The 25947-nt window shown below is 43.0% G+C and overlaps 1 protein-coding gene across 2 annotated transcripts in view; it reads right to left on the bottom strand.

Moving 5' to 3' along the window:
- Positions 1-25947, bottom strand: part of OXSR1 (oxidative stress responsive kinase 1) — an 84833-nt gene that overhangs the window by 49638 nt on the left and 9248 nt on the right. For both annotated transcript variants that reach the window (XM_062493552.1, XM_062493563.1), the window contains exons 2-3: positions 16176-16288; positions 6694-6802 (exon numbers count right to left, since the gene is read on the bottom strand). In XM_062493552.1, the coding sequence (XP_062349536.1) occupies positions 6694-6802; positions 16176-16288 (222 nt within the window). The remainder of the gene's footprint in view (positions 1-6693; positions 6803-16175; positions 16289-25947) is intronic.

Genomic DNA, 25947 nt, shown 5'->3' with positions numbered 1-25947 from the left:
AAAGGAAAAGAAAGAAAATAAGTTAGGCTGAGTCTGACTGGAAAGCTCTTCCAAGCCCAGAAGGGCCACATACCAAGAAAAGACAAAACAAGACAGAAAAGAGTCAGAACTGGAGTCTAACCATAAATATAAATAATGCTGTTCTGTTATTAACAAGGATGTTTAAAGAAAGCTGGTGATGAGCAACTGATCTCAAAGCCCAACAGAAGACAAAGGAGATAACATTTAGTGATTGATGTGGAAAAAACGCAGCTAAAAAAACTCCTGCCCATCAAATATACACTGTGCAGCACATCAACAGGAAGCCTATGAGATACTGTGCAATCTGATGAAGCATTTAGCATGACTTGTCATTCATCATCCAAGTGCCTCAGTGTACTCTGACACCAATGGTCATGGAAATACACCTACTTTATAAAGAGCAAGCTCTCAGTGCAAACTGTACAGCAGTTGAGAAGGAAGTTCTTTTCTGCTCAAACTCACAAGCTTCCCAGTCTGCTCCAAAAGCTGCTAATGTTCCTAAGGACAGCACAAGTCAGAAGGAGCCTGTACACAGACTTACCCTCAGCTGAGAGAGCCCAACCCTTAACTATTGTAGGAGAAGAATATTCAGGTTTTGGATATTGACATCAGGCAGACACTTGCAATGGAGAGTCTTGGATCCCATCAAAAGCAGTCCTGACTTGCACCCCACACATATCCAGTAAAACTGACTCTTTCAACACCATGAATTATGTGTTACTTCAAAGATACCAGGCTACCTATGGCAACAAAATGAGATTGAAGTTGCACGGTTCACCACTTGACTTTTGTGGCCCTGCATCCCCTTACAAAGCCATACTAATAAAATGGGATCACTGCAGTAACTGGAAATCCAGTTTTCCAGGCAGGGTGGAGACCAAACTGCCTGGAACTCCTTAAACCAGCTTTGCTGATGAAGAAAACTCTGTAATTGCACCCTCGGGGCAAGAAGTCCTAATTGTTCCACTGATTCACTTTCAACAGCAAATCACCACAAACACTGAAGCTTCCTGTTCCAAATCTAAAGCAGGATTGCTTGACCTCACCTACACCAGCAAGCCTATGGAATGGCATTTAGGAAGCCTGCTTCTGACGTTTCTCCTCAGCAGAGGAAGAAAACATCCACAGTCACCAGTGACACTGATGCTTAGTGCTTCAGCATATCGGGGATGAAGCAGAGAAGGGCGTGAAAACGAGCAGAAAGGAAAACTTGTTTGGAACAAGATTATAGATAAATGCAGGAGTATTCCTGCTGGAATTCTACATGCCCCCAGAGGAATAAAAATGTACAGCAGAGCAGATTGCTATGGGAACCATATCTTGCATGTTATATTATACCTTAAGTGACAGAGCCAAGATACGCCAAGTTAAATGCAAAGAAAACTCATTAAACTTCATCTGGGAAGCAGGACAGGAAAATTTAACTTCAAACCTGAAGAAAGAAAAAAAATGAAATAAATAAAAGAGGCAGGAACCAGTACCTGCATGGGTTGGTTATTTAGAGGCCTGGCACAAATAGACTTGAAAACAGTTCTGGAATCACCACATAGCTTTGTGAGAACCAAAATCTGCCCCAGCCTGAACAAACACTGATGCCGAACAGGCTGAACCTTTGAGATGGGGGAAGTTGGCAGATGCTGCTTCTTTCAAGACATCTCAGCATTAGCCAGTGGTTTCAGTGAGCCTGGCTGTCACTAGAGCCAAGAATTAAATCTGCACCTTGTCAGTCTCTGGCAAACAGATGAAAATGTAAAAGAAGGAAGAACTGCTTGGATTCAGTACTTCATGGACTGAGGAATACAGATAGAGCTAGAGAATAGCAAAGTAAAGGAAACAAGTTATACAAAACAAAGAAAAAGACATTAACCCTGGTTAAACCTCCTCAGAGGGAATGCTAAGGAAACATCAACTTCTTGCTGCCTTCCTCCCAGGGCATGTGCATGAATGCAGAAGAAATAAAAGATTAAAGCAGAATACAAGATAATACAATAAAGAGAACAAAACAGCCTATTGCTGTTGTGATCAGGACACTTATAGGAGAAAATTTGAAGAAACTAATTTTTCATGCTTTTCTTATTATAGTTAGGAATGGAAATGTATCTACACACTTTGCATTCTACAATCATGTACAGTTCCTGCCATCCCCTGCTTCTGACTTATCCCATCCTTAATTGTTTGAAATTAAGTTGTGTTTCTACAAATAAAATCAAAAGCCCTCCAGATAAATTAAAAATAGCATCTCTCTCTCCTAGGAATACAATTCAATATAAACATGAATATTTCTAAGGACCTGTGGTTTATGCTTTGATCATAACTCTGTTGGAACTGGGGGGGGGGGGGCAGATCAGAGATTAACACAGCAGAAGCAGAACAAGATGTCCTAACTCTCTGGTAGAGAACCAAGATTTGCCTACCTCTTTTGGTCTGGCATTCTGAACTTCAGATCAAAGGTTGAAGTAAGAAGTTGATTAGCTAATCTTAAAAACTTTCAGAAAAATAAAAGGTTTAACTATTTCAATGCCACAGTCTCTTTAGCAGACATCATCAGGAGCCTTCAAGAGGACAGAATATCCAAGAGGTTTATCTGGAAATGTTTAAGTATTTAAAGGATTTGCATAGTTTAAAAATACTTTGGAGGTTTCATGTGCTGCAGACTAGGAAAGGAAAACCTGGATGTGTGATGTAACAAGTCATCAGAGCTGGCTGTTCCACAGGAGCAACTGTTGTATAGAGTTATCTACAGCCATGGGTCACCTGTGAAATGAGAGCTCTTGTTAAAAGCAAGGAGAATTTAGAAGAGCAAGCAGGTCACAATTGGTAAAAGCACAAGAACAAAAGCACAGCTGCTCCTCTTCCTCCTAAAAAGCCACAGGAGTTTGAGAGCAGGACTGGGCTTGAGCAGGCTTTAAAAAGGCACGAATAAAATTCATGACAGGAGAATGCCAGGGGAGCAAAGAGCAGGTCAGCAGTTACCTAGAAATAGCCATTGGATTTTTGTTTGGAGTAACACTGGACTCAAAGGCTGGGGTGGCAAGTTCACACTGCTAAGCTCAGAACCCCACAGAACTCTCCTCATTAGAGAAAAGGGTCTGCAATTTCTACTGAAGGGAACAGGAACAGCAGACACTTCACAAACCTGACACAGACATACATCACCAGACATGAAAGAAGCTGTCAGTAACTGGACACACCAGCACCCCTTGTCTCCACCAGCTGCATCTCATCACAGCCACATATCTGCCATCAGCAACTCCACACCTGCTTTGGGCTCAGTGCTGCCAGCTCAGAGGGCTCTGAGCAGTGGCTCCCACCAGCCTGGCTGGGCTCTGATGCACATCAGCTCCCCAGCTCTACCTCGTGGCTGCTGACCACTTTCAAATATAGAAATCTCCCATCAACAGAGTACTTGTGGACACAAATAGTTCTGTTTCAGTGGCAGCGTCAGTCAGGTAATTTAAGGCACCTTTGAGTGCATCCTCTGGTTGTCAGAGGAGCAACACTGTTAGGCAACAGCAATGCATGGATTTAGAGTATTTTCCCTTAGAGACACTTCTAAAACACTTGCATGTATGACCAGGTTAGGATTTTAACAAAATACTGCAGCCAGAAAATAAATTAAATTGCGCTTACAACAATAAAAGAGGCTCGCATTACAGACTGGGCTGTCTTATGGGCTGTTTGTTAAATTAATAAGGTCAGAGTTTGTAGGCTGAAATTAAAACCAGTTTCAGCCTGAAATCACACCAGCATACACTGACAGAAAAGGGGCAATAAAACTTTGAATTTTACCAGAATAAATTCTCAAGTACAAAAGCCATGATCAAGATGCAGAACGGACAACAGAATCTATTTCATATGTACTTATTGGGATGTACAAATCTTTCTGAGCACTAAACAAAACCCAACAGTTAGGCTGTACCCTGTTTTGGGTCTGTTTTGGAGAGGTTTTTTGTTTGCTTGTTTGTTTTTGGTTTTTTCCTTTGCTTTTGTTTTCTGGTTTAAAAACCAACCCAAAAGTTTTTCCTGTTGAGAAACCCAGATCATTATTTTTCCCTCTGGATGACAGATGACTGTGAAACGAGCCACTTTATTACTGATAAGAACTAAGCTCAAAGGAATGAGAGGCAGTTTTAGAAGCCTCTCTTGTTACATAAATCACTCAGCCTAAGACCAACTGAAAATAGTCTCATTGCAAGTGAATGAAAAAGCTCTTCACTCAGAAAGCTCCAATCACAAGTTTCTTCCCCCAACCTTAAGACTAGGCCTTAGAATTTGCCTATGAAATTTGAGTTTCCTGAAGCACAGATATAAGAAAGTATGAAGTAAAAAGTAGATAAGATAAAACAGCTGAAAAATACCTCACAAAGAATCCTTCTGCTTAATAAGTTACAGGTCATTTTCAGTCTTTATATTTACTTTAGCAATTCCTCCAGCCTTCAAATGATTGCTTTTAAGTGAGGAAGTTTAACACTGACTCACAGAAATGTTGGGGAGAGGGAAGAATTAGACTCTTACTGGTCTGTCTCCTACTATATGACCCTACTCTTCAACACATGCAACAGAATGAGAAGCAAGGAGATTTCCTAGCACTCTTTTCCTGCAAGACCCCAATAAATGCCAGAGCTGCACAAGGGTCAATTATCAGGCTGAAGAACATACAAGCCCATTCAAAGGGAATATTAAATGAGAAGCAGGTCATCATTCACACCAGCAAGCTGGTTCTGAAGCAATAATTATTTTTGCAGAAATTTTCCAGTGTAGTCTTACATCTGTGGTGCCTTGATAATGATGGCCTGACTTTTCCCCAGCTTTACACAGAAAAAAAATCCCACCTCCACGCAAAATTGAGAACAAACAAGAGACAACATTTGGAGGTTCAAGGATGAGCCTCATCATGACTTGATTCTGACAGAAAACTGCTGTCAAGTGACAGAGGCAGCTGTGCATTTTCTTCAAATAGGTTGTGTACTCTCCTGGAAAAGGCCAAACCCATTGCTGCTGCCTCCCCAGCACCCCTGAAATGCCATTTCCCCATGTTGTGGAAACTTTGCCATAGATACATTTTTTATACACACAACAACACTGCTTGCTCTAAGCTGGCAGGAGATTCTCTTCCACACACAGTCATCACATCTTTAATGACCTGTTACATGTCTCTCTAAGAAAACAGAGGGAACTGCTTAATGACACAAGACATTAAAAACATGAAGACAGACTTAAGGTTGGCATGGAATTTGGTTTCACCCAAGACAACTACTAAAATTCTCTAAAGAACACCTTCAAAGAGACATGTTTTATGGTCATTGTTGAGCTCTTGTGGAAAATGCAAACAGGTTTAGCCAGATTTTTCCACATCATCTCCTGGCGTTTTACAGTCCTCAAAATTAAGCCAAGAACAGAGAAGCCAGCTGGGAGTTTTTTCAAAAGCAAAAAAAAACAAAAAAAACAAAAACAAAAAAAAAAACAACAAAAAAAAAAAACAGCGATTTTTTTTCTTCAGTTTTCAATTCCTGTTCACTGCAGTGCCAGGAAAATGAAGTCTTCTTAAAGACAGGCCCAGGATTTAGCAACAGCCCTTTGTGTTAACATCCAGAACTTGATTCCATTTGTCTCAACTGTAACTTAAACAGGGATCCTGGAAAATATTATGACTTCAAATGAAACACTACTGACACAAAATTTTCAAACTCACTCTCTCAAAAGTTGTTTCTCCAGTGTCTGAGAAAAAAAATCCAGAAGAGGAAAGTTTCCCCGGCTCTGTATTGACCAGGCAGTTACTTTCAAAAGCCAATTAGGTGTTACTACTGATGGACAAAACATAAGAAGCTATTTCTGAGCTGAATGGGTTGCAATTAATTATTTCTATTCATACAGAATGTCTGGAAAGATGGCTGGTGGGAAGGGACCTGGGGGTGCTGTGACAGTGGCTGAACAGAAGCCAGCGTGGCCAGATGGGCAAGAAGGCCAATGGCTCCTGGCCTGGGTCAGCAACTGTGTGACAGCAGGACCAGGACAGGGACTGTCCCCTGTACTCAGCACTGCTGAGGCCACACCTCAAATCCTGGAGTCACTTCTGGGCCCCTCGTGACAAGAAGGACACCGAGGGGCTGGAGAGAGTCCAGAGAAGGGAACAGAGCTGGGGAAGGGCCTGGAGCCCCAGGAGAGGCTGAGGGAGCTGGGAGAGGGGCTCAGCCTGGAGAAGTGGAGGCTCACGGGGGACATTGTCACTCTCCTCAAGTCCCTGACAGGAGGGTGTAGCCAGGTGGGGGTCGAGCTCTGCTCCCAGGGAACAAGCAGTAGGACAAGAGGAAGCTGCCTCAAGTTGCACCAAGGGAGGTTTGGAGTGGATACTAGGAAGCATGTCTTCATGGAAAGGGCTGTTCAGCACTGGAACAGGCTGTCTGGGGAGATGGTGCAGTCACCATCCCTGCAGGTGTTCAAAAGACAGGTGGATGTGACACTTGGGGACAGTGTTTTAGTGGGGAACTTGGCAATGCTGGGGTAATGGTTGGACTTTCTGATCTCAGAGGTCTCTTCCAACCTAAACAACTCTGCAATTCTAATGAAATCTTAATTCACAGGTGGGAACCTTAACAGGTAAACAAGGGAGAGAGGAAGGAGGGAGGACAGGTTTTTATGGTGCCTTTAGGGTAAAGAAATTGGACCACTCACCTCCACTAAGTAACTTCATCACCAGCCAAAGCTCATCTTTCACCACAAACGATGTGTAGTAAGATACAATGTTGGGGTGATGGCACTGACTCATGGCTTGAATTTCTTTCTGTAGAGAAAAATAAAACATTAGCAGTTGGACACAGTGCTTATTACTCCTCAGGCACTGAGGTAATCTTCCTCAAGACACAACGACTGCGCAAAGAAAAAAGAATACCTAGAAGGTAAACATAGAAAACCCAGAAATATTCTAAACACTCAGGCTGCATCATACTAGAGCCAAATGGTATTTTAGTGTGTTCTTCCTCTCTGTCTGGAGGAAGAAAAAGTTAACCAAAAACCCATGGTAGGGCCACCAAAGTGGTGGCAATCAAAATACCTGCATGCAGCTACAACAGAATATTCCCAAAAATTCACTCTGGTTCGTGACCTAGGAAGCTCATGCTGACTTCTCCTTTCAGTCATATACTGTGCAACAGATGCTTAATCTGTTGAAGACTATCATTTGGATGAGAAAAGGAAATATTGGTCACTGGGGAAAAAAGGCCTCTTATTCCTATGTTTCTTTCCAGCAGGAAAGCAGATGGCTTAGCTCAATTAGGTTGAAGGCACAAAGGACAGCTGTATCCTTTGTCACACTGGAAGAAGAGAGATCACTTTGAGATCCGGAAGTCAGTAGCTACTACCAGTCGAGGACAAGAAGAAATAAGTTGAGATATTAAATTGTTTTGGGGTTTGACTGTGCTTAGTTTGGGTTATGGATTCAGGGTGGAGGTTTTCCAGGTTATGGAGGGAACAACACCACAGAAAACATTGACTGATTTCATTATGCAAGCACAAATCAGCAGTTTGGACAGAGAGACTCAGTTTCTTGGCTGTCCATAGACAAAAGCCATCCACTGAGCCAAGCCTGGCACACTGCACTGCACCCAGCTGAGCCTTTGTGCTTCAGCCAAGCCCCACAACCTGACAAATTGTACCCACCCCAGACAATCACCCCCTCATACCCTGAACTTCTGCTCTCAACTACAGCATTCCTTCACAGGACACAAGGAAGGAGAGCAAGGGCCCTTCATCCCCTCATCCTTCCCTCCCTCTAAGCACAAGACTTCCCTGGCACTGAAGTACAAGAAAGAGCTCTGAAAAGAAATCACTCCTACCCAGAACACCCCACAAATGCAGCACATTTTCCTCCTGCTCCTGTACACAGCTTGGGTTGTGACTGAGTTCAGAGTCAAGCCACTGCTTCCCCTTGGCAAGGCCTGAACTGGCAATCACAGCTCCAAAGGAACAGGCTCATGTTGATTTATCCACTTAGCACTGCTTTTCAGGGAGTAGGTGCAATTGAGGAGTCCAAAGCAATTGGTTCCTCTTTCTGCTTCCCCAGGAGAGGCACCAACTTTCCAGGAAACTTAACAAGCAGATTAAAGAAGAATCCTCCTAAACAGGAAAGGATATTTGAAGAGTAGGGAATAAGCTATTCATCTCCATGTAGCATACTCTGACTAAAAAAAAAAATACTCTGAAAATAAATACAGCCTAAAACAATATATTTTGCTTACTCTGACAGCTCCAGCTCCCTTCCTTGAAAACTTCCACTTGTGTCAAGTAATTTTTCATAAAGGAAATAAATCAGCAACTTTGGAGCTTTCTGTAGCTCTCTCTGACACTTGAAATATACTACACAAGATCAAGTGCCACCAGAGGAGACCAGGGTGGAAAGCAGAAAGTGGGGACTGGTAATCCATCCCATCAGCCAGACCTGCCCCAAATCCCTCACTCTCAGAAAGTATCCAGAGGAGCTGGCTTCATATTTTCTCAGCTAGACTGCTCAAAATATTTTGAAGCAGTTCCCTGGGAGATTAAGAGAGTAATATGAGAAATATATACAAACACTGCATATTTAATATATATATTTGTGCATGCTACTGGACTACAGGAGGTAATGAGACAAAGTCTGGACCAAGTGTACTTAAGATCCCAGACCTAGATGAGATTTTTGCCATTTAAGCAGCCCCATACTACAGAATTTTTCAGGCATTTGGTGACACTTAGTTACCATTTTATTAACGTTTTCAAAGAACTTCCCTCTCTCATTCCTACCACAGTCTGCTCTCTGGGCTGGGAAACACAGCTAAAAAAAACAAATCACTCAAGTCTGTCATGTGCACCAAAGCATAAAGAGAGAAAATAAACAATCACAAACCTGATCTGTACAATTAAACACCTCTGTCAGCCAGTGGATGTATAACACAGGCAGATGAATCCATTTCTCACACAGTGTAGCACAGCTCTGAATAATTAATTGCATCACAGCCCACTATTATCAGTGTTTTTACATCATTACCAATCAGAAGGAGCAGCAGCCAGGCAGACTTTCCTTCCCACCCACACACCCCCATTTCATTTTCAGCAGTTTTCTAGATTAATCTCACACTGGCTACATCAAAACTTGGTTCCTGTTCTCCCCCGAAGAGGGTACCAACATCCTGAAAGCTCAACCCATACAATTGTTTTAAGTGATAGTGGCAAATCACGGGGGCTTTGTGGTTAAAATGCTTCCTGGCATAACTGAAACCAAGCCAATTCTGTCATACATCCACAGTCTGCTCCAGCAGTACAAAGGCAGGGACTCAAAGGCTGTAGCTAAAGCAGGAATCTCACTCAAGGATCACTGGGCAGCTCTGCTCAAAAGCATACATAGACTAGGAAGGGATAAAATGCAGCAACATCCATTTTGTGTTTAGTAAATTCAGCTTTAATACTATTCCAAAAGCTTTCAGGAGAGTTTGCTGCCCTTCAAACACAACAAAGTCTCAGCAGGTCAAGGTTTTCTCTTCCCACCTCCCTAACAAGAATGCTATCCCCAGATAAGAGTTAAAACTGTGCTTCCCATATTTTCCCCAGCATCAAAATGATATAGGAAAACTGCTAATAAAAATCTGTGATTTCCACACTTAAATTATTAATTACTAAATAATTTAAGGTGGAAAAGTTGCTTAATTCCTCTCCATGGGTCACTTGATGCAGACCCCCAAGCCATCCACAGATGCAGTGGGTGATAAGCAGCTCTTCCATCCAACACCCCTCACACCCCATGGCTTCAGTGATGAGAGAATGCCTTCCTGCCAATTCTCATAAACTGCTCTGCTTTCTGCTCAGCTATGGAGAATGAATTCCCGACAACAACATGTCTAGACACAGGCAATGGTTTGGAAATGGTTACATGCTCACCCTGGGCAAGATATTAACAATATCTGTATTGTCAAATACCAAAAGCAAATAGACTGGGATTAGCTCTAAATGCCTCCGTGGCTTCCATTAAGGGTTCTGACAAATGTTCTCAGTGCTTCTACAGGCAATAAAAGAAACCTTTCAAGGCTTGCAAAACAGTAATAAAACTGCAGTGAAGTATAATCTAGAATCATAAGCAACTATTAGTCTCCTGTAAGTCACATGTACTTATGGAGATCAGCTACTTTGGATGAGGGTTTATTTGCCCAGTGACACACAACTGAAGTTTGAATTAATAGGAGCAGGTAAGGCTGTGTTGGAGCTACCAGCTCAAGTTTCTTAATGGTATTTTCTTTCCACATGACCACATTTTACTCTGTGTTTATCTGCCCCTGAGACTTGCTTCAGAGGCCCTTGCTCTCAACTACCAGGATAAAAATTATGCTTTATTTCATTTTTCTTCCTACATGTTGACATGAACTCGAGAGATGTAGCACAGCAACAGAGTGCTTTCATGTGGCTACCTGCAGCTTTAGGGGAGTCCAGAGACTCAACGTGGCTACCCCTGTTTGAAGGGAATCATAACCATAAGAGAAGTGGGGAAAGAAAGCATGGCTGGGACAGAAATCAAAGCAGGTCAGATGCGATCACTCCTTGAAAACACCAATGCTTCAACTATGGCTGGAAATGATCTTATGCCATGAGATTTCACCTGAGAGATAAGACATTAAAGCTGCTCTTCATCCTTTTAAAGCAGGATTTAGAGCTCCACTCCCACAGACAGCCATAACCATTCACATTCTGCTCCAAGTGAAATTTTAACAGTTTAGCTATAAGGTTGTAAAATTGACAATAATTCATTTGCTTCTTGAGGCAGCAACGTAACTAAAAATAAAAACTAAACCCAAACTTGTTGTTCTACCAAAATTAACTCAAAAGATTTTTAAGAAGGTGGGGGGAAAAAAACCCACAAAATCAGAGATTCTGATTCAACTCCCACTCCTTGGATCACCTAGTTCAACTCCTTGCCTCAAGTGGCTACAGGAGCTAAACTGGCATAAGTAAAGAAGGGTTAGATCAGCCCTAGAACAAGAGTGGAAAAGAAACTGCTCTGAAAGGGATAAATGCAGCTCCATCCATTAAGTCATCTTCAGTGATGGAAACAAAATAGTCCCATGGCAAGTCATTCAGCAGTTGCCCATTTTAATGGCTACTCCTCAACCTCATTCATAGGTCATGCCCTCTTTCAAAGTCCTCAGCATTAGTGAAGATGCACTGAAGGAAGCAGGTGTTTCTGAAATGTTGTGTAGCAATTCCCACATGGCCATTTTTTATTGGTTTCAGCCAAAAGGCAAACAGGTGAGTGACTCCCTCCTCTCACAGCTACAAGCAAGCTTTACCCACATCCCCACCTGACCTATCACTGACCCTTACAGTTGTTCAGATCAACACCCAGTGCTTACAGCTCAGCAATGCTGTCAATGTGACTAGTGCCCACAGACAGCTGCAAACCCTCTGAAGTTCTTTACATTCACCATCTCATGCTCATCCAGTACAAGTGAAGGAAGACATTCCACCCACCATTAATTCTGATGTTCACAGAGAACTTCACATTAAAAAATCCATAACAAAACCAAACCAAAACCAGTCCAGTAATTAAGACTTCTGTGGTTGCTGATTTGATAAACAATATAACCAAGCTATACCCAGCACAGGTTCGAATCTTAAGGTGCAATCCCAACATGCAAGGAACATGTAACACAGCAGATCAAATAACCATGCATTAACCACATATTTATTAGACTCCCTGGTACCAACACTTGGACTTTTCCCTGGAGCAAGTGTGAAGGTCCTCAGGCCTGGAAATGGAATTATAATGGCAATTCTCATCAGCTGGCATGCATGGATGAAACATCTGTACTACTTCCACAGCAATCTGCTGCTTTGTTCCCAACAGCCTTATAGTCTGGTTAATCCACTTGTAGGAAGTGCTCCATCAGATCAAAGGCAGTGCAATATCCTGTCCAAGTCTTCAAAAGAAGGTGTAAAAACCCTATAAAAAGCAGTTACACAATTATCTGCCCAGAGGGTAGACTTCTGACTAAGCCTGGACAGTTAACAGTTGGCTTATGCTTTAAACCAGGGGAGCTCATAATCCTTTTCTAAAATCCTATCTAATTTAACCTTCTCAACTATAGGTTGATTTATTTAATCTCACACAATGTTTGATCTCCATGTTATTGGCAGCAAGTTCCCTGGGTTATTTCCATGAAATTCTAAAGGACATTTATGTTTCACTGCAGTTCAGCTTGCTCCCTCAGCCTCCTTAACTGCCCTCTGGCCATAGCACTGGAAGAGTACTCCTACACTTCTTGTGTGCAACCTGTCAGGCCCAGGGCAACCAGTCTCTGGAGTAGGAAGAATTTGGAATCTTCCTAGGAACAGCAACACCACATCTCTCCCATGCTCTCTCCTGAGCCTGTCTCCTGTTGAATCATCTTAGGGAATAAACAGGCAGCATTTCCCCCTAGCTGGGAAAGCCCAATGTGAAATAATCCATAGCTTATGTTTCCCTTTCTGCTGTACTACATTCCTGGTAACTGCTAAGCTGACAACCCACATCATCTGCTACTCATGGAGAAAAGAGTCTCCATCTGGATGAAAGAAAACTCAGCTTTAAATGCATGAAAATGAAGTAGAGTTTGTAGGACAGAGGGAGGATTTAAGGCCTTTTAGATCAGTAATTCTTTAAAACAAAAAAACACTTATACAAGAAAAAAAAAAAGGCTGGAGGCATGGTTATTTTGAGGCAGATGTTACACCACTGTTTCAAGGACTGGCAACAGCAGCAAAGCAACCAGCATCCCACAGTGGGAAAGAAAGCAAAACACAGCTCTGAATGGTGTGCAGCTGTGAAATACAACACACGAGCAAGCAGACTGTTTGCAAACCCACACTGGTGTGGTTGTTAACTGCTGTGGGTTGGAAGACAAAGTGCAACTTCAGCAAAAAATCAAGAAGACCAAGATCATTTGTAGACAACACTATTTGACCACCTCTCCTTACACTCCACTCCCAGTCACACCCCTAAGCAACATTATAAGCTACATTGTACTTCTGTCAGCTGAATCCCACAGGCGGTCTAGGAAAGACCTGGGAGCATTCAAAAAAGTAGAGGGAAAAAGATAAAAATGAAACATGGAAATAAACTCCTGACAAACTTGACCTAATTCAGCAGCTGGGCTAGAAAAAGGCCCAGCTCTGCTCCTGCCGTCTACATTCTTCACAGCAATTAGCACTTCAGCTGAAGTGCTGAATGCCCTTGACTTGGCTTGCTCATGATTCAACAAAACTGGCCATTCCTGCATTTTCCATACCCCACAGCAGCGATAAATAAATCCAGTGCATTAACCTACAATGTCATACAGTATATGCAAAGTGTGCAGTTTATTCCTGACCACCCACACAGCTCAAATGTATATTGAGATAAAAGGCTCAAGATCAATACCTTTAATGAGCCAAGTCATAGCACTCATTCACTCTAAGCACAGCATCTCCAAAGCAAGGACATGGTCCCAGATTTCCTGGCCTCGGGACACCTGTTAAGCCTAAAGGAAGCTCAAGGCCACTCATCCACCCAGCTGGTGATAGAGGCACTTACTCCACATTTCTCACTCCAAATTAACCTTCCTCTTCTCCTCCATCCCAAGAACTACAAGCGCAAATCACTAAGAATCACAGACATCGAAAGAGGTGTACAAGAAGCAAATCATCTTTTTAAGGATGGCAGTGTGGTTTGTTGGTCTCCCTACCCTCTCCCAAGCAATGTGAGACTGTTCTACCCTCTTGGCTATGCAGCTTCTGGGAATAAGGAAGCATGCTTCAACAAGAAAAGTCTATGGGTCTGAGGCACCGCAGAAAAATTATAAAATAATTTAAGCACAATTTTCCCTTTGCTATCACACTGTCCAATGAGTGGACAGTGCTGTAACCCAAAAGCATTCTCCTGACCCTAGGCAGGAAAGCAAAGTTCACCATAAGCTGACTGCTGCACTCAAATACCTTCAGAGCAACAGAAGGATAATGGAGCTCATTAAAGCACCAGTCTATGATTTTAAGTGCACTGGGGATGAGAAGAAAGCAAGGTGAGGGCATAACATACCCCACTGTGAACCCATCATATTTGTCTTTACATTTGTTTCTTAAAACAACTGTAACCTGCAACCATCTACAGTTACTCTTTTTTGTGGGGAAGGCAAAATCCTTCAATACAAAATAGCTGCTCAAAAAAGTTAATTAAACTAATTGGGAAAACTGCCATGACAGGAGACTACAAAACCATAAATTTGAGAATATTTACTTTAGTGTAGAAGCAGATCTGGAAACAAGATAAAAAGAAGTGAAGGTAAAAGCACACAGAGCTGGGAAATCAGGAACTTCCATTCTTCTGGCTCTTGCACTGAGAAACAATACTGGTGGTCCAACAGACTGACAAATTCAGAACAAACCCAGGGAAAACACTTTTTCACACAACAAATCTACCTCAGTAACCTCTGCCCTGGAAGCTGCTACAGCTCAGAACTCTTCATGTCCCTCCACCCCACTATGACTTTTAAATTCAAGAATACTTACAGCTGCATCCTTAAGCCCAGAGAAGGACCCATACCAGATCCAGTCACAAAACTGGAAGCTCTGGAGAGCTGGCAACAGCAATACATTGCAGGCCCACCCATAACAGGAAAGATCATTGTGAGAAACAGGTCAGCCAGAGACTTAAAATGTGCAATTAGAAGTACTTATCTAAAAATTACACATCAAGTCTCTGCAGTGTCTCTTTCTGAACCTAATGTTTTTAGCCAGAATTGGCAATTACTCAAAGAATCACAGTCTCAATTACCACATCCTGACAATGCTGTCAGGAACACCACTGAGGCAGGGTGGTATGGGGAAGCCACACAAAAGGCTTGAAAAAAGACACCAAGGGTTGGTATAAGGACAAAAAGAAACTGTGAGAAGATATCTTGCACTCCTACACTAGCACGAGCTGTAAGAGGATTTGAACACAGGCCATCTTAAATCCTATACGCAACCCTCCACAGGAACACTGACAGACTGCATGGGCCTTCCCTCTTAGCCAGGGCAGATTTGCAGGTACCCATAATGACAAACACCATTAGACACGAGACGCAAACCGGAAATGTGGTTCACGTGATTTGCTGAAGATTGTACAAATGTAGACGTAGCAGGACTCCCAAATTCCATTTCTGTCCTACCTTCTAATTGCAAGGACCAAAAAAAGTGCCTGAGGTAAACTATAGAAGCTGTCAAGTTTCAAGGGGACAGAAAGACAAGGCAGGATCATAGAAAATCTAGAGAGATGCTTCAGAAGATGGTACCAGGCCTCATCTCCATAATGCCAATATTTACTGTGGAAAGTTTTACCCCAGAGAGCTTTGTCATTCCACTGGAGACACCTCAATGTTCACAGCAATATATGTATCTGCCTGGCTCAAATTCAGGGACCTTCCAGATGTGAGGTGAATGAGACAACCACTGAAGCACCAGCTCACACACACAGAAAAGAAAACCAAGTCCACCAACACAGAAGCCAGATGAGAAAAGGCAAATTCAGTAACCACAGCTACCGCAAAAATCTGGCTTTCATTGAGACAACCTTGAGTAAAGGGGCACAGAATAGCAGAAAACTACAGAGCTACAGCTGCAAAGGACTCAGTCTCCTGTCCTGAACTCAGAATTACAGGGATTTCCATATGGCAGCCTGCAGTGTGTCAGTGATCCCTTTAGCTGGCATCAGAAAGATTAGGAACAACAACTAATTGATTCAGTTTTTCTCTTTACAGGTGAGGGGAAAAAAATGTAAAGAACTGCAAGAAAGGAAAAGAAAGAAAAGCCATTCCCTTTAAATGTTCTGAAAGCATGTAGCTCTGGATCCCCTTCAAACTTCAGAGCTCTAGTGGGTACAGCAGAGCTTCACACTTGCACATGAACTCAGTTCAAAACAAAGGGATTATACAAAGTGCTGAGCTCTAAATAAACAGTCTGAAGTTTTGCAACAATTGATCTTTTTAACATTTTAAGTACCATACCCCACAACCAGGACAACTGAGCTGCCTCTAATGCAGTCAGTCGAGCTCCCCCACCTTCACCCCACCTCAGAAAAGGTGATAGCAAGGAGATATTTCAGAAATAACTGAAGTACAACCCCCCAGACAATTCTGACTGCGTACCAGGAGTTCATCCATGCTGGTCTGACACTTCTCCAGATTGATCCGTTTAATGGCCACCTTCTCCTTCTTCGGAGCACAGAAGGCTGCCTGGACCACGGCGGTCGCTCCGCTGCCTGGGGGGGAAGAGAGAGAGTTACCAACACCTTAGGGACTTCAGCAGGAAGAGAGGGAGCTCAGAACAAAATTCTGAGTGCCAGATCATAAAGAGCAAAGCCAGGTAAAAACCCAGTGAAAGCACTCTAGGCGCTCCCCACTGTGCCTCCATGGGTTGGCTCAGCCACCACATCCAAGTGCTGGGCAAACTGAAGGATCTTCACGATCCCTTCCAGGGATCATTACAGCTCTGCAGACCAAAAACCCTCTCCACACTCCTGCTTCCTTATGAAAGGAGTGATTCTACTCGTGTACTTTTAAAAGACATGACTGAGGTCACACAGACTTTTAACCTGATATGTTTGCCCAAACCGTCAAAACAAGCCATTCTTTGCTACTGACACAAATGAGATTTTTCAAATATTTTTATACACTAATTGCAGTTCTCATCTCTCCTCGTTTTATGCAAAGACATGAAGTGGGTTTCATTCAAGCACGTTCAGCTCCAGATTTCACACTGCCTCAGTTGCTGGGTTGAAAACCACAGCCCCAGAATATTTAAATTCCAACAGGGAAAAAATAACACATTTTAACACACAGTCAGTCCTCCAAGTACGGAGTTCTGGATTTAAAATACTCAGCAACATCATATCCTTTTTCATGAAAGGGAGTTTGCAATAGTGAGACTTCAAATCTACTGATGTTAGTCCATTTTTGTTGGCCTCCAGAAGCTTCTGCAACATTCACCTCCCATCAATGGGAAATCTTGCTGCTTTACTTTCTACCTTCATCATGGTTCCCCACAATCACACTTGACTGGAAAGGAGTAAATCCACATTAATAAAAAAGGGGGTAGCACATACAGAAAACACCTCAAAGGTTCCTATTGTAAATAACTAAAAAATGCTAATAAAAATAAATTAAAACAACTAATCTTCATTTTGGTGTAACACCTATTTTAGCAGATTCTCCTATTTTTAATACTATAAAAACAACTTCCAGATTCTGCAACTCAGGCAAAGTACATTTTTGCAAGCTTCGTGATTTTTTTCCAGTACATTCACAAACTGGGGGCAAAAACTTTCATTTTCAGACAAAGGCTACAGAAGCTCCCTACAGTCACCATCAAGAGTCTTCTCACACCAAGTTTCACCAACTCAAAGCTCCAGGTGAGTGAAAAAGCTTGAAACCCAGCCCTGAAAAACTGCTCCATTCCAAGTTGCACTGAAATAAATTGAAAAAACTGAACTGTGGGACTCTGCTCCTCTAATCTTCAACCAGTACCTGCTGCAGTGGAGCTACAGGACTTTGACTTCACTTTATATGGCATGGCCAGTGCACCCTGGACATCAGCATCAGGATTCCAGGCCTCCTGTACTTAGGAGCTTACATTTTAATGGCAGAAGGCAAAAGTGTGCAGAACACACAAAATGCTAAGGTTGCTAAAGCTTTATTATTTCCCAAAGCAAATGGGTTTTTAAGAAGGTCAAGACTGAGGCCATTTATTACTTGCACACATTGTGCTATGAATAGTCTCTGAAAAACAAGGTAAAACAAAGTTATTAGGAAAAGGACAGCAATAACAGCAAGAATATCTACAAGGGACTTGGAAAACAAAGTTTGAGAACTGTAAGCAGGTTCTTGAGCAAATGACAGAAGATGGAGAGGTCTGTGCAGATACTTAACACAAAGTGCTCAGAAAGAGCATGGCAGGGAGGTTTTGACAGCAGAGTTTGGTTAGACTGCCAGGAGCAGGGCTGAAATATTCAACATCGAGCAGAGGACAAACACCTCAAAAGCAAAGCTCCACATGCACTCCCTGTAATCACTGCCCAGCAGGTACAGGAATTCAGCATGAAGGCAGCAGTCCCAGCACAAATAGAATTCCCACTCACTGGGAATCCTGGGTGGCACTAACCTACTCCTCTCCACCCAGTACCTGCATCTCTTGCTTGTTTCTGCTGCTTCTTTGATGGGGGGGGGGGGGGGGGGGGAAGGCAAAAAACAAAGGCTCAAAACAAAGAGAGCAGTACAGACCAAAGTGGCAACAAAAGGCAGAAGTCAGTTTGCACTTACTAGCACTGCTTGCCTCCCAACAGCAATAGCCTTTTGGAAGTCAGAACAAAAAACACTTTATCAGTTCTTTGGAAAGAGTTAGATCCCAGAAGAAATGTGGTTGCTGACACATTCAAAGCACCAGTATTATTATTTCTTTCTTTGGATGTCCTGGTGCACAGTAATAGAGGCTGAAAACACAAGCCAGATGCTGGAAGAATACATGACTGCGCACCTCAGAGGATTGTCTTGTCACACAACCCTTTTCACTCCCCAGCTGGCTTCTCAGTGTGCAATTTTACCTCTAAAGCTACCTGTCCTCATTAGCACAAGTACCTGTGTTCTAAGACTTTCTGGATATCTCGGACACTCAACACTGTAAGCATACTCCCGTTTCCTCCCACAGTATGACATCTCATGATTGCTGTGTAAGCACAACTGGCAAAAGTACTACTTACAATCAAGATGCAACATCATTACTGTGAACCAAATCCTTCACAAGATGAAGTCCAGCACTTTAAAGAAGTTACCACACATAATAGCTTTGTGCTTTATTCTTTTTAGTATGTAACTACCACAAACAATAGATGCAGCCTAATTAAAAGCAGGACCACTCATGCCACAGCTCCTTTCTAGTCCTTGAGTCCCTGGAATCAATGCTCACTAGGACTTCAGGGCAAAAATTGCTTTTCACTAAGTGCTGGACAATGCCCCAGCCTACAGGGACCCAGTCTGTCATGAGTGTATGGCATTATTTGAACAGTAATGAAATCCCAAACTAAGTCCTTCTGGGCACATGGCAGGGAATCATCTGAACTCAAGACTCCTCCCACTTAATTCCCTGCTGCTCCTACTTTTCTGGCAGCTCTCTTTATTTCGATCACCACCTGCTCTCCCCACTCTCCCGCTAATTCATCATTTCTTTCAGCTCCTCTGTAGCACTAATTATAGAGAAACAATGAAATCTCAAAAGCGTATCAAGCGAGGATTAAGCCAAGCTGCAGCACGATGTGCCACAAGCAAGCTGCTCTTTGGTGGCAGCAGCCGCGTGCCGTGCTGCTGGGACCAAACAAAGACTGGTTTCCATGCTTCTCTGCAGAGTTCAGGAAACATGGCAACACGGGCACTTGAGGCTTTGCAGCCACACGGTTTGTTTATTAAATCCCAGGGTGGTAAGAGGAAGAAAGGAGAGAAGCTGCAGCAAGGATGCTGAAGATATGGCTAAGTGAAAACAAGCATAGGGAGAGATAACACCAAGAGAGAGAAAAGGCAAAAGCCTACCGAGAAAGTTTTGTAAAGTTTAAGAGCAGGTAACAAATACATGGGCAACAGCAGGGAGAGATTCCCTGGGCTGCTATGAACAACCTACAATAAGGAAAAACCCTAAGGGTAGTTTGTGCCAAGGTAGCACAACTTGGACAAACCAATTCTCCCAGCAGTCAGATCTGCTGCAATCAGAGCCAACTGCAGTCCCAAGGATGTGGGCAGCACAGGGTTAATGTTCCTGTGCTGGGTTCCCACTCACTCCCCACCTCAAGACACTCTGATCAAGGTCAGCACTGAGGCTCATCCCTCTGCCTCTCTCAAGATCAGCTTTCGGAGAAAATTTGCTCCCTGGTTAATCTCCTCCAACATAAGGGCTTAGCAAAACAATGAAAACCGGGCACAGCCAAATGTTTGCTGCTTTATTCCTGAAAAGCAGGAGATCATTTTGTTGAAGGATGATAGGGAGGAAAGAGACCCCAAATGGGTATTAGGACCTGTTTAATATCCCCTGCTCTTCCCTCTGTAGGCTCTCAGATATAGCTCCAACCCTCAGGATAGCATCTGCAAAATTCCTGCATAAAAGGGTCATGACCTACTTTAGAAAACACCGCCTTAAGAGGAAAACATACCCTTTCTAACCTCTGCTTCTTTCATGTTTCTACGATTAAATGGCTCTTTCTGAAATAAAACCAACGTCTGAAAGGATTAAAATAACCCAAATGAAAAAATCCCCAAGCACTCAGTTGCTGAGGCCTGATTTTCCAGGTTATCTCCTCTGGATCCCTGGATCCATGGTCCCTGTACCTTCAGCACCCACAACTCCACCCTGAACTCCTTAAGTTGAGAGAAACTCCCCATGAAAGCCCAGCATCAGCTTTCAAAGGAGGTTGGATACCATCTCTTCTACAGTTCCACAATCTTCATGAAGCTTCCATTTTTTGAAAATAAACCCTCTGAGATCTCAGCTGAAGTTAATGGAAACCAATCATCTCAAGGATAATTAGAGGACTGGAAAGACAGGGGACTGACCAGAGGATACAGCATGTTCCTATACACTTGGCCTCCAATTCAATTGAATCTCTGCAGCCACATAAGGACACTGCAGCTCTCCCAGTAAGACTGGGAGAAATTGCACTGATGCCTCTTCCCAGGCAAATGCAAGTCAGAGATCCTCTTGGCAGAGAGATCTGCTTAAGCAATGGAACAGTCATGCCAAACAGTCACAAGACAAGCATCAAATCCTGGCTCCAGGATAGTATTCTCCTACCACGTGCAATAGCAATTTGAAGGAGGTATGTGGAAAGAGGCCTCACAAAACAGCGTTGCCCAACCTTTAAATTTACTTCAGGCACCATCAGAGATGTCAAAGTTTCCCTTCAGTGTAACTCAGTTGCTCACAAAACTGTTACAATCAACAGAGGACCTGTTCCATGAGTTGGAGCATCAGTCCCTATCCTACTGCAGTATCAAATCCACCCCGTAGAGGAAATATTCTTTCCCAGGGTCAAATGAACATTATAAGCCATTTAGGTTTGAAGAAACCTCTAGTCTACCCTCCTGATGAAAGCAGGATCAAATCCCCATTTAGATCAGGCTCCTCAGCATCAATTTCAGCCTAGTCTGGATTTCCTTAAACAAGAGATATTTCTACAATATTTATGGCTGTTTCTGTGTTTGACCACCCACATGGTAAACTTTTTCCCCATTTGCTAACTAATCAGATCTCCCATTTTTGCTCCCAACCTTGACCTTCCTCCATGCACTTCAGCTTCATCTCCTCTAGAACTTCCCACTAGACAGCTAAGGACAGCAACAACTCAAAGCTGGGGAAATCCAGCTCTCCCTATCTGCCCCCATAAGTCACATTCCTAAGTCTCCTTCAGCATGGGGCAATGCCCAGCCAAACACCTCCACACAACCCTGCCCAGTGCTTCCACCCCTCTCTGCACACACACGACCTCTCTATTTTTAAGCAAGATCTGGAATCCATCCTCTGCTATCTGGAGTGCGGTGCCAGAAAGCCGCTCGTGACGCAGGCTCTGTTTATAATTGTGCCCCCGGGTTTTCCTCTTATGAACAATGCACACAAAACACTTCCCTGCAAGGCTGCTCTGGACTAAGCTATGACTTTCAGGTTCCAGGTACCCCAAAGCCCAGGAGACTTTAAATGCTTTACAGCCCAGGCTCGGTATTTGTGTCTCTGCAGGCTCGCTCAATCTCTGGATGCTTCAACTCTTTGACAGCCTCATGCCAAAGAGCTGTGGGAGCCCTGCTCTGATTATTCATTCTAAGAACAATACAGCAATAAAACAAGAAGCTACAAGACTGGGAATAGAACTTTTCATGTGTTCTTATGGAGCACAGGGCAAACACAGATCTAATTAAACCAAAAATTAAATACCAGACTGCAAATTCAGACTGAACTTGTACTGTTTGGTCCATTTCCTATGAAGACAAAGTGATGCCTCTATTTTCTGTGCCTCATTTGAGGCTTCTGGTCAGAAGAGTCCTCTTGCAAAGAATAGACTGCTTCTAAAAACAAGCTAGCAAAAAAAAAAAAGCCTACTCTCAAATTTCCAGCCAACTCAGCATGAGGTGGGAATACTCCTTTCCCCAAGCAGGACTTGGTAACAAGAGTCCACTGGATGTCAAAGTTTTGCTGGCACAAGCCCCACAATTCAGGAAGAGTGAAGTAATGCAACGTTAATGATCCTTGAATATGTTTTTCAAGCTATCTCCCCACTACATGTCACATTCTTACTACAAAATGCAAGATGCAACCGACAGTAACAGCTACAAATAGCATTAATAAAACCAAAGGGAATTCATAACAGGACTCAAACCTACTCCTAGTATTACCACAGAGAGGGCAAAAAGTCTGCTTACCTGTGGAGAGGAAAAAGCTTTCACAGCAAAGTATCATCTACTCAGCATGGGACTGCAGGAAGAGCGTTCACAATTCTACAAGTGAAGTTAAAGCCCCAAACCAGCAGGAAGATCATTTGGGTGCTTCTAGCACTGCTCTGGGTAAGCTCAAATAGCAAACTGGCTCCAAGTACTGCTGTTAGAGACACTGGGAACAGCAGCAAAACCAGTAAGAGAATTCAGTTGGGTTTGCTCCGTGCCTGGTTGGGAGGCCTGCAGTAAACTGAAGCAGCAGAGCAATAATCCACGGCCTCAACACAAAAAAGTTACAAAAGCACAGGAATGAGCACAGCTCTCCTCCCACAGAAACACTGGAGTACAGACATGCACCTACCTACCCCCAGGAAGCTCCCAGAACTGCACCAACACAGCCACGCTCACTCCCAGACACCTTGCCACAATTCATTCCCAATACAAATTCACTGTGAATAGTATTGCCTACTGAGAGAAGCACAAGGGCTTTACATTTCTTTACAAGCTGAAGAATGACATCCACAGCACAAGTTCCTATGTAAAACCATGGTAGAGGCAATAAGAGGCCAGGTTTAATTTGGTGCACTTTCTCTCAACTCAACAGCAGAAATAGAAAGATACTGTGAAGAGAAGAGGGAGAGAAACATTTGCTAATATGGTGTAGGAAAGAAATAAATCAGAGAAGCATGAGCAAAGGCAGAAAGTGAAAGCAGATTTAACTGGAAAGTTGTGAGGGACCTAAATTTAAAGCCTATATTGGGGGTGGAAGAAAACCAGAAATCCCCATGGACTACATATCACAGCATTAAGTACATACAACATGTGCATGCAACAGTCTTCCAGGAGTGTAATAGCTGAACTCTCACATTTACAAGAAAGTGGCTACCCTCATATTTCTGATGAAAAGGCTTTAGGAATAACAGCTCAACTCTGGTTTAAATAAAAAATTTTAAAACTTTGCATTTCCCTGTAGTCAATGTCAAAATGCCACCCCGCCCCCTTCAGTCCAGCCCAGCTCACATCCCTGCATGCAGCAGGCTCATTCCTGGCTCAGGCTCACCTTGAGCACAGCCCAGTGCTGGGAACATTCAGCTGGGTTCAAGTCAAAGGGGGCTGCAGGTACAGTAAGACACAGGGCATGTGCTGGACACCCCCCTGAGAAAGGACAAGGATGGGGAGGTAACAAGTCCAGGCAGAGAATTGGGAATCCAATACAAGTGACTTCCATTTCACACCAGCACATCTGATAACTAGGAAAAAAGTCTAAACCTTTTACAGAAGAATTGGAAGAAGGAATAGGTAAAAGCAGTTTTCACTCAGTAATTCCTACCTTTTTTTCATTTAAATTGCAGGTCTCCCACTCTGTAATACTCTCTGATCATCTATCCCAGCCAGTGCTCAAGTAGTTTGAGATTCTGTCCAAGTTTTGAGGTCAAAGATTTCAAATAGTAGTCTCAATACAAGGGATTTCTGTTATTAAGACACCATTATGTGTGTTTCTTAAAGCTTGAGAGTCTTTGCTCAATTTATGTCAGCACCAGTAGTGTCCAACAGACAATATTCCAGCACTAATCATGCATGCTCAAAGAGCTTCAGAAAATAAGAAGCATCTTCTGAAAGTCCGCTGTCCAATTAGAAATAGAGCCAAAACATCTGAACAGCACGTAAGCTTGCTGACAGTGAGTTATTCAACATCTTGACACTAAATCTCACAGCTGAGAATACCACTGGAAGCCACACATGTCCAGAGCTCAGAGGTTTCTGCCCATGTAAGACAACGTATTTCTCAAGATTCCTAGTGCTCCATGCGCAGTGAAGAAGGATGAAAAGCCAGCAATGATCACAGTGCTGCCAGTACTTGCTTAAACATGCTTCCCCTTCAGTGGTCCACCAACACAGAAACACTCAATGCTGCAAACTTACTGCCCAAGTCTTTAATTCACATCTCAGACTCAGAAGAAGGAATAGAAACCCCAATCCAATCACTTGTAAGAAGTTTAGTATTATTTTCACAGTCATCAGCAACTGATGGGCAATACCCCAAGCTAGGTACATCTCCCCGTGACCCCACTAAATTCTAAACTACAAAAAAATAAGATACGTGGATTACTAAGATGAAGAGGTTAGCTACTGTAATCTAAATTACTCAATACCAAGGTTACTGCAGAGAGGAAGGGGAGTCTTATGGAAATTCTCACCCCACCCCACATCACATTGTTCTCTCAAAAATCTTTCAATATCTCTTAAGCCCTGAACACAAAAATGTCATCTGTTTTCCACCTTCAGCAAACATTCAGGTTGAGAACCCTCACAGACTAACCAGGGAAGTGACAGGCTTGGAGAAAAAATGGTCAGCCTGTCAATATAAAACGGGCCAGGACTGGAACAGAGGGCAAGGAACAGTGCTGGCCATGAAGTATGTGTCAGCAAGATATGTGACAAAGTTGTCACCAGGTCACTTTGCTGTTTGATTCCATCTGCAGTCACCAACCCACACACATGCAGCCAAGGCCAGCTTTCCACTCCCCATGACAATGAGCTGCAGCCCCCCAGCATCAGACTCCACACCAAAGCAAGAGATGCAAGTTAAAAAAAAGGACCAGGGGAAAAGCCACTGGCCACAGAAGGTATCAGAAAAGAGAAGGATTACCAGAGAGGAGCATCAGCCCATCTGATATTCCTCCAAAATTTCCATTGCAAACACCAAAGCACAGAAGAGAAGGTGGCAGAGGGTACTGCCCTTGGTATGCCTAACCTCCTGCAGCCCTCACAACATCCCAAATCAGTCCAGAGCAGCAGACATTCCCATCATGCCTTTAATAAAACACCCTCCAGCCATCTGAGGTACCCAGATGATTTGGGGAACACCTCAGAGACCGTTTTCCCCATAGCAGTAACTACAGTAAGCTCCAAGGGCCAGTTGCACAAGTCCTGCGTGACCTGCCACATTTACTTAAGATGCTATTAGCATGCCTAAATTAGATTTTTAGTTTGAAACCAATTATATTTATTTGATTTTGTGCCAACATATCTGGCTAATTTAAAGGGCACTGCAGCTATGCAGTGTTAATTCTACACGATGAAAAGCAGGCTCAAACATCTAATTTCCAAACACAGCAACTTTAATGGAGAAGGTTCATCCTTCCCTTTTAATCACTGTCAGTTGCCTTTATGGTATATGCAGCAAAGTAAATAGCATGCTGGCTGTCATCAGGTATTACCAAGGCTCAAAACACAGCACTGGTACAGTAGCCAAGCCAGTGTTGTCCTTTTTTCCCCTCAATCTTTATCTCTGAACCCTGTCTCAAATGCAATTGTCAGCTGTAGAGGATATTTTATTTGGCCTGGTTTCCACTTAACAGAACAATCTGTCTGCTTACAGTGCAGATGTTTGATAGTACCGTGGTTATTTTAGGTAAATAAGCTTTTAAGTATCAGATATATCCTCTCTCAAAGGCTA

The sequence above is a fragment of the Cinclus cinclus genome, chromosome 1 (assembly GCF_963662255.1).
Source record: "Cinclus cinclus chromosome 1, bCinCin1.1, whole genome shotgun sequence".
In the NCBI taxonomy this organism is placed as follows: Eukaryota; Metazoa; Chordata; class Aves; order Passeriformes; family Cinclidae; genus Cinclus; species Cinclus cinclus.
Note: the sequence above shows the minus strand (reverse complement) of the source record. Positions and strands in the feature narration are given on the sequence as shown.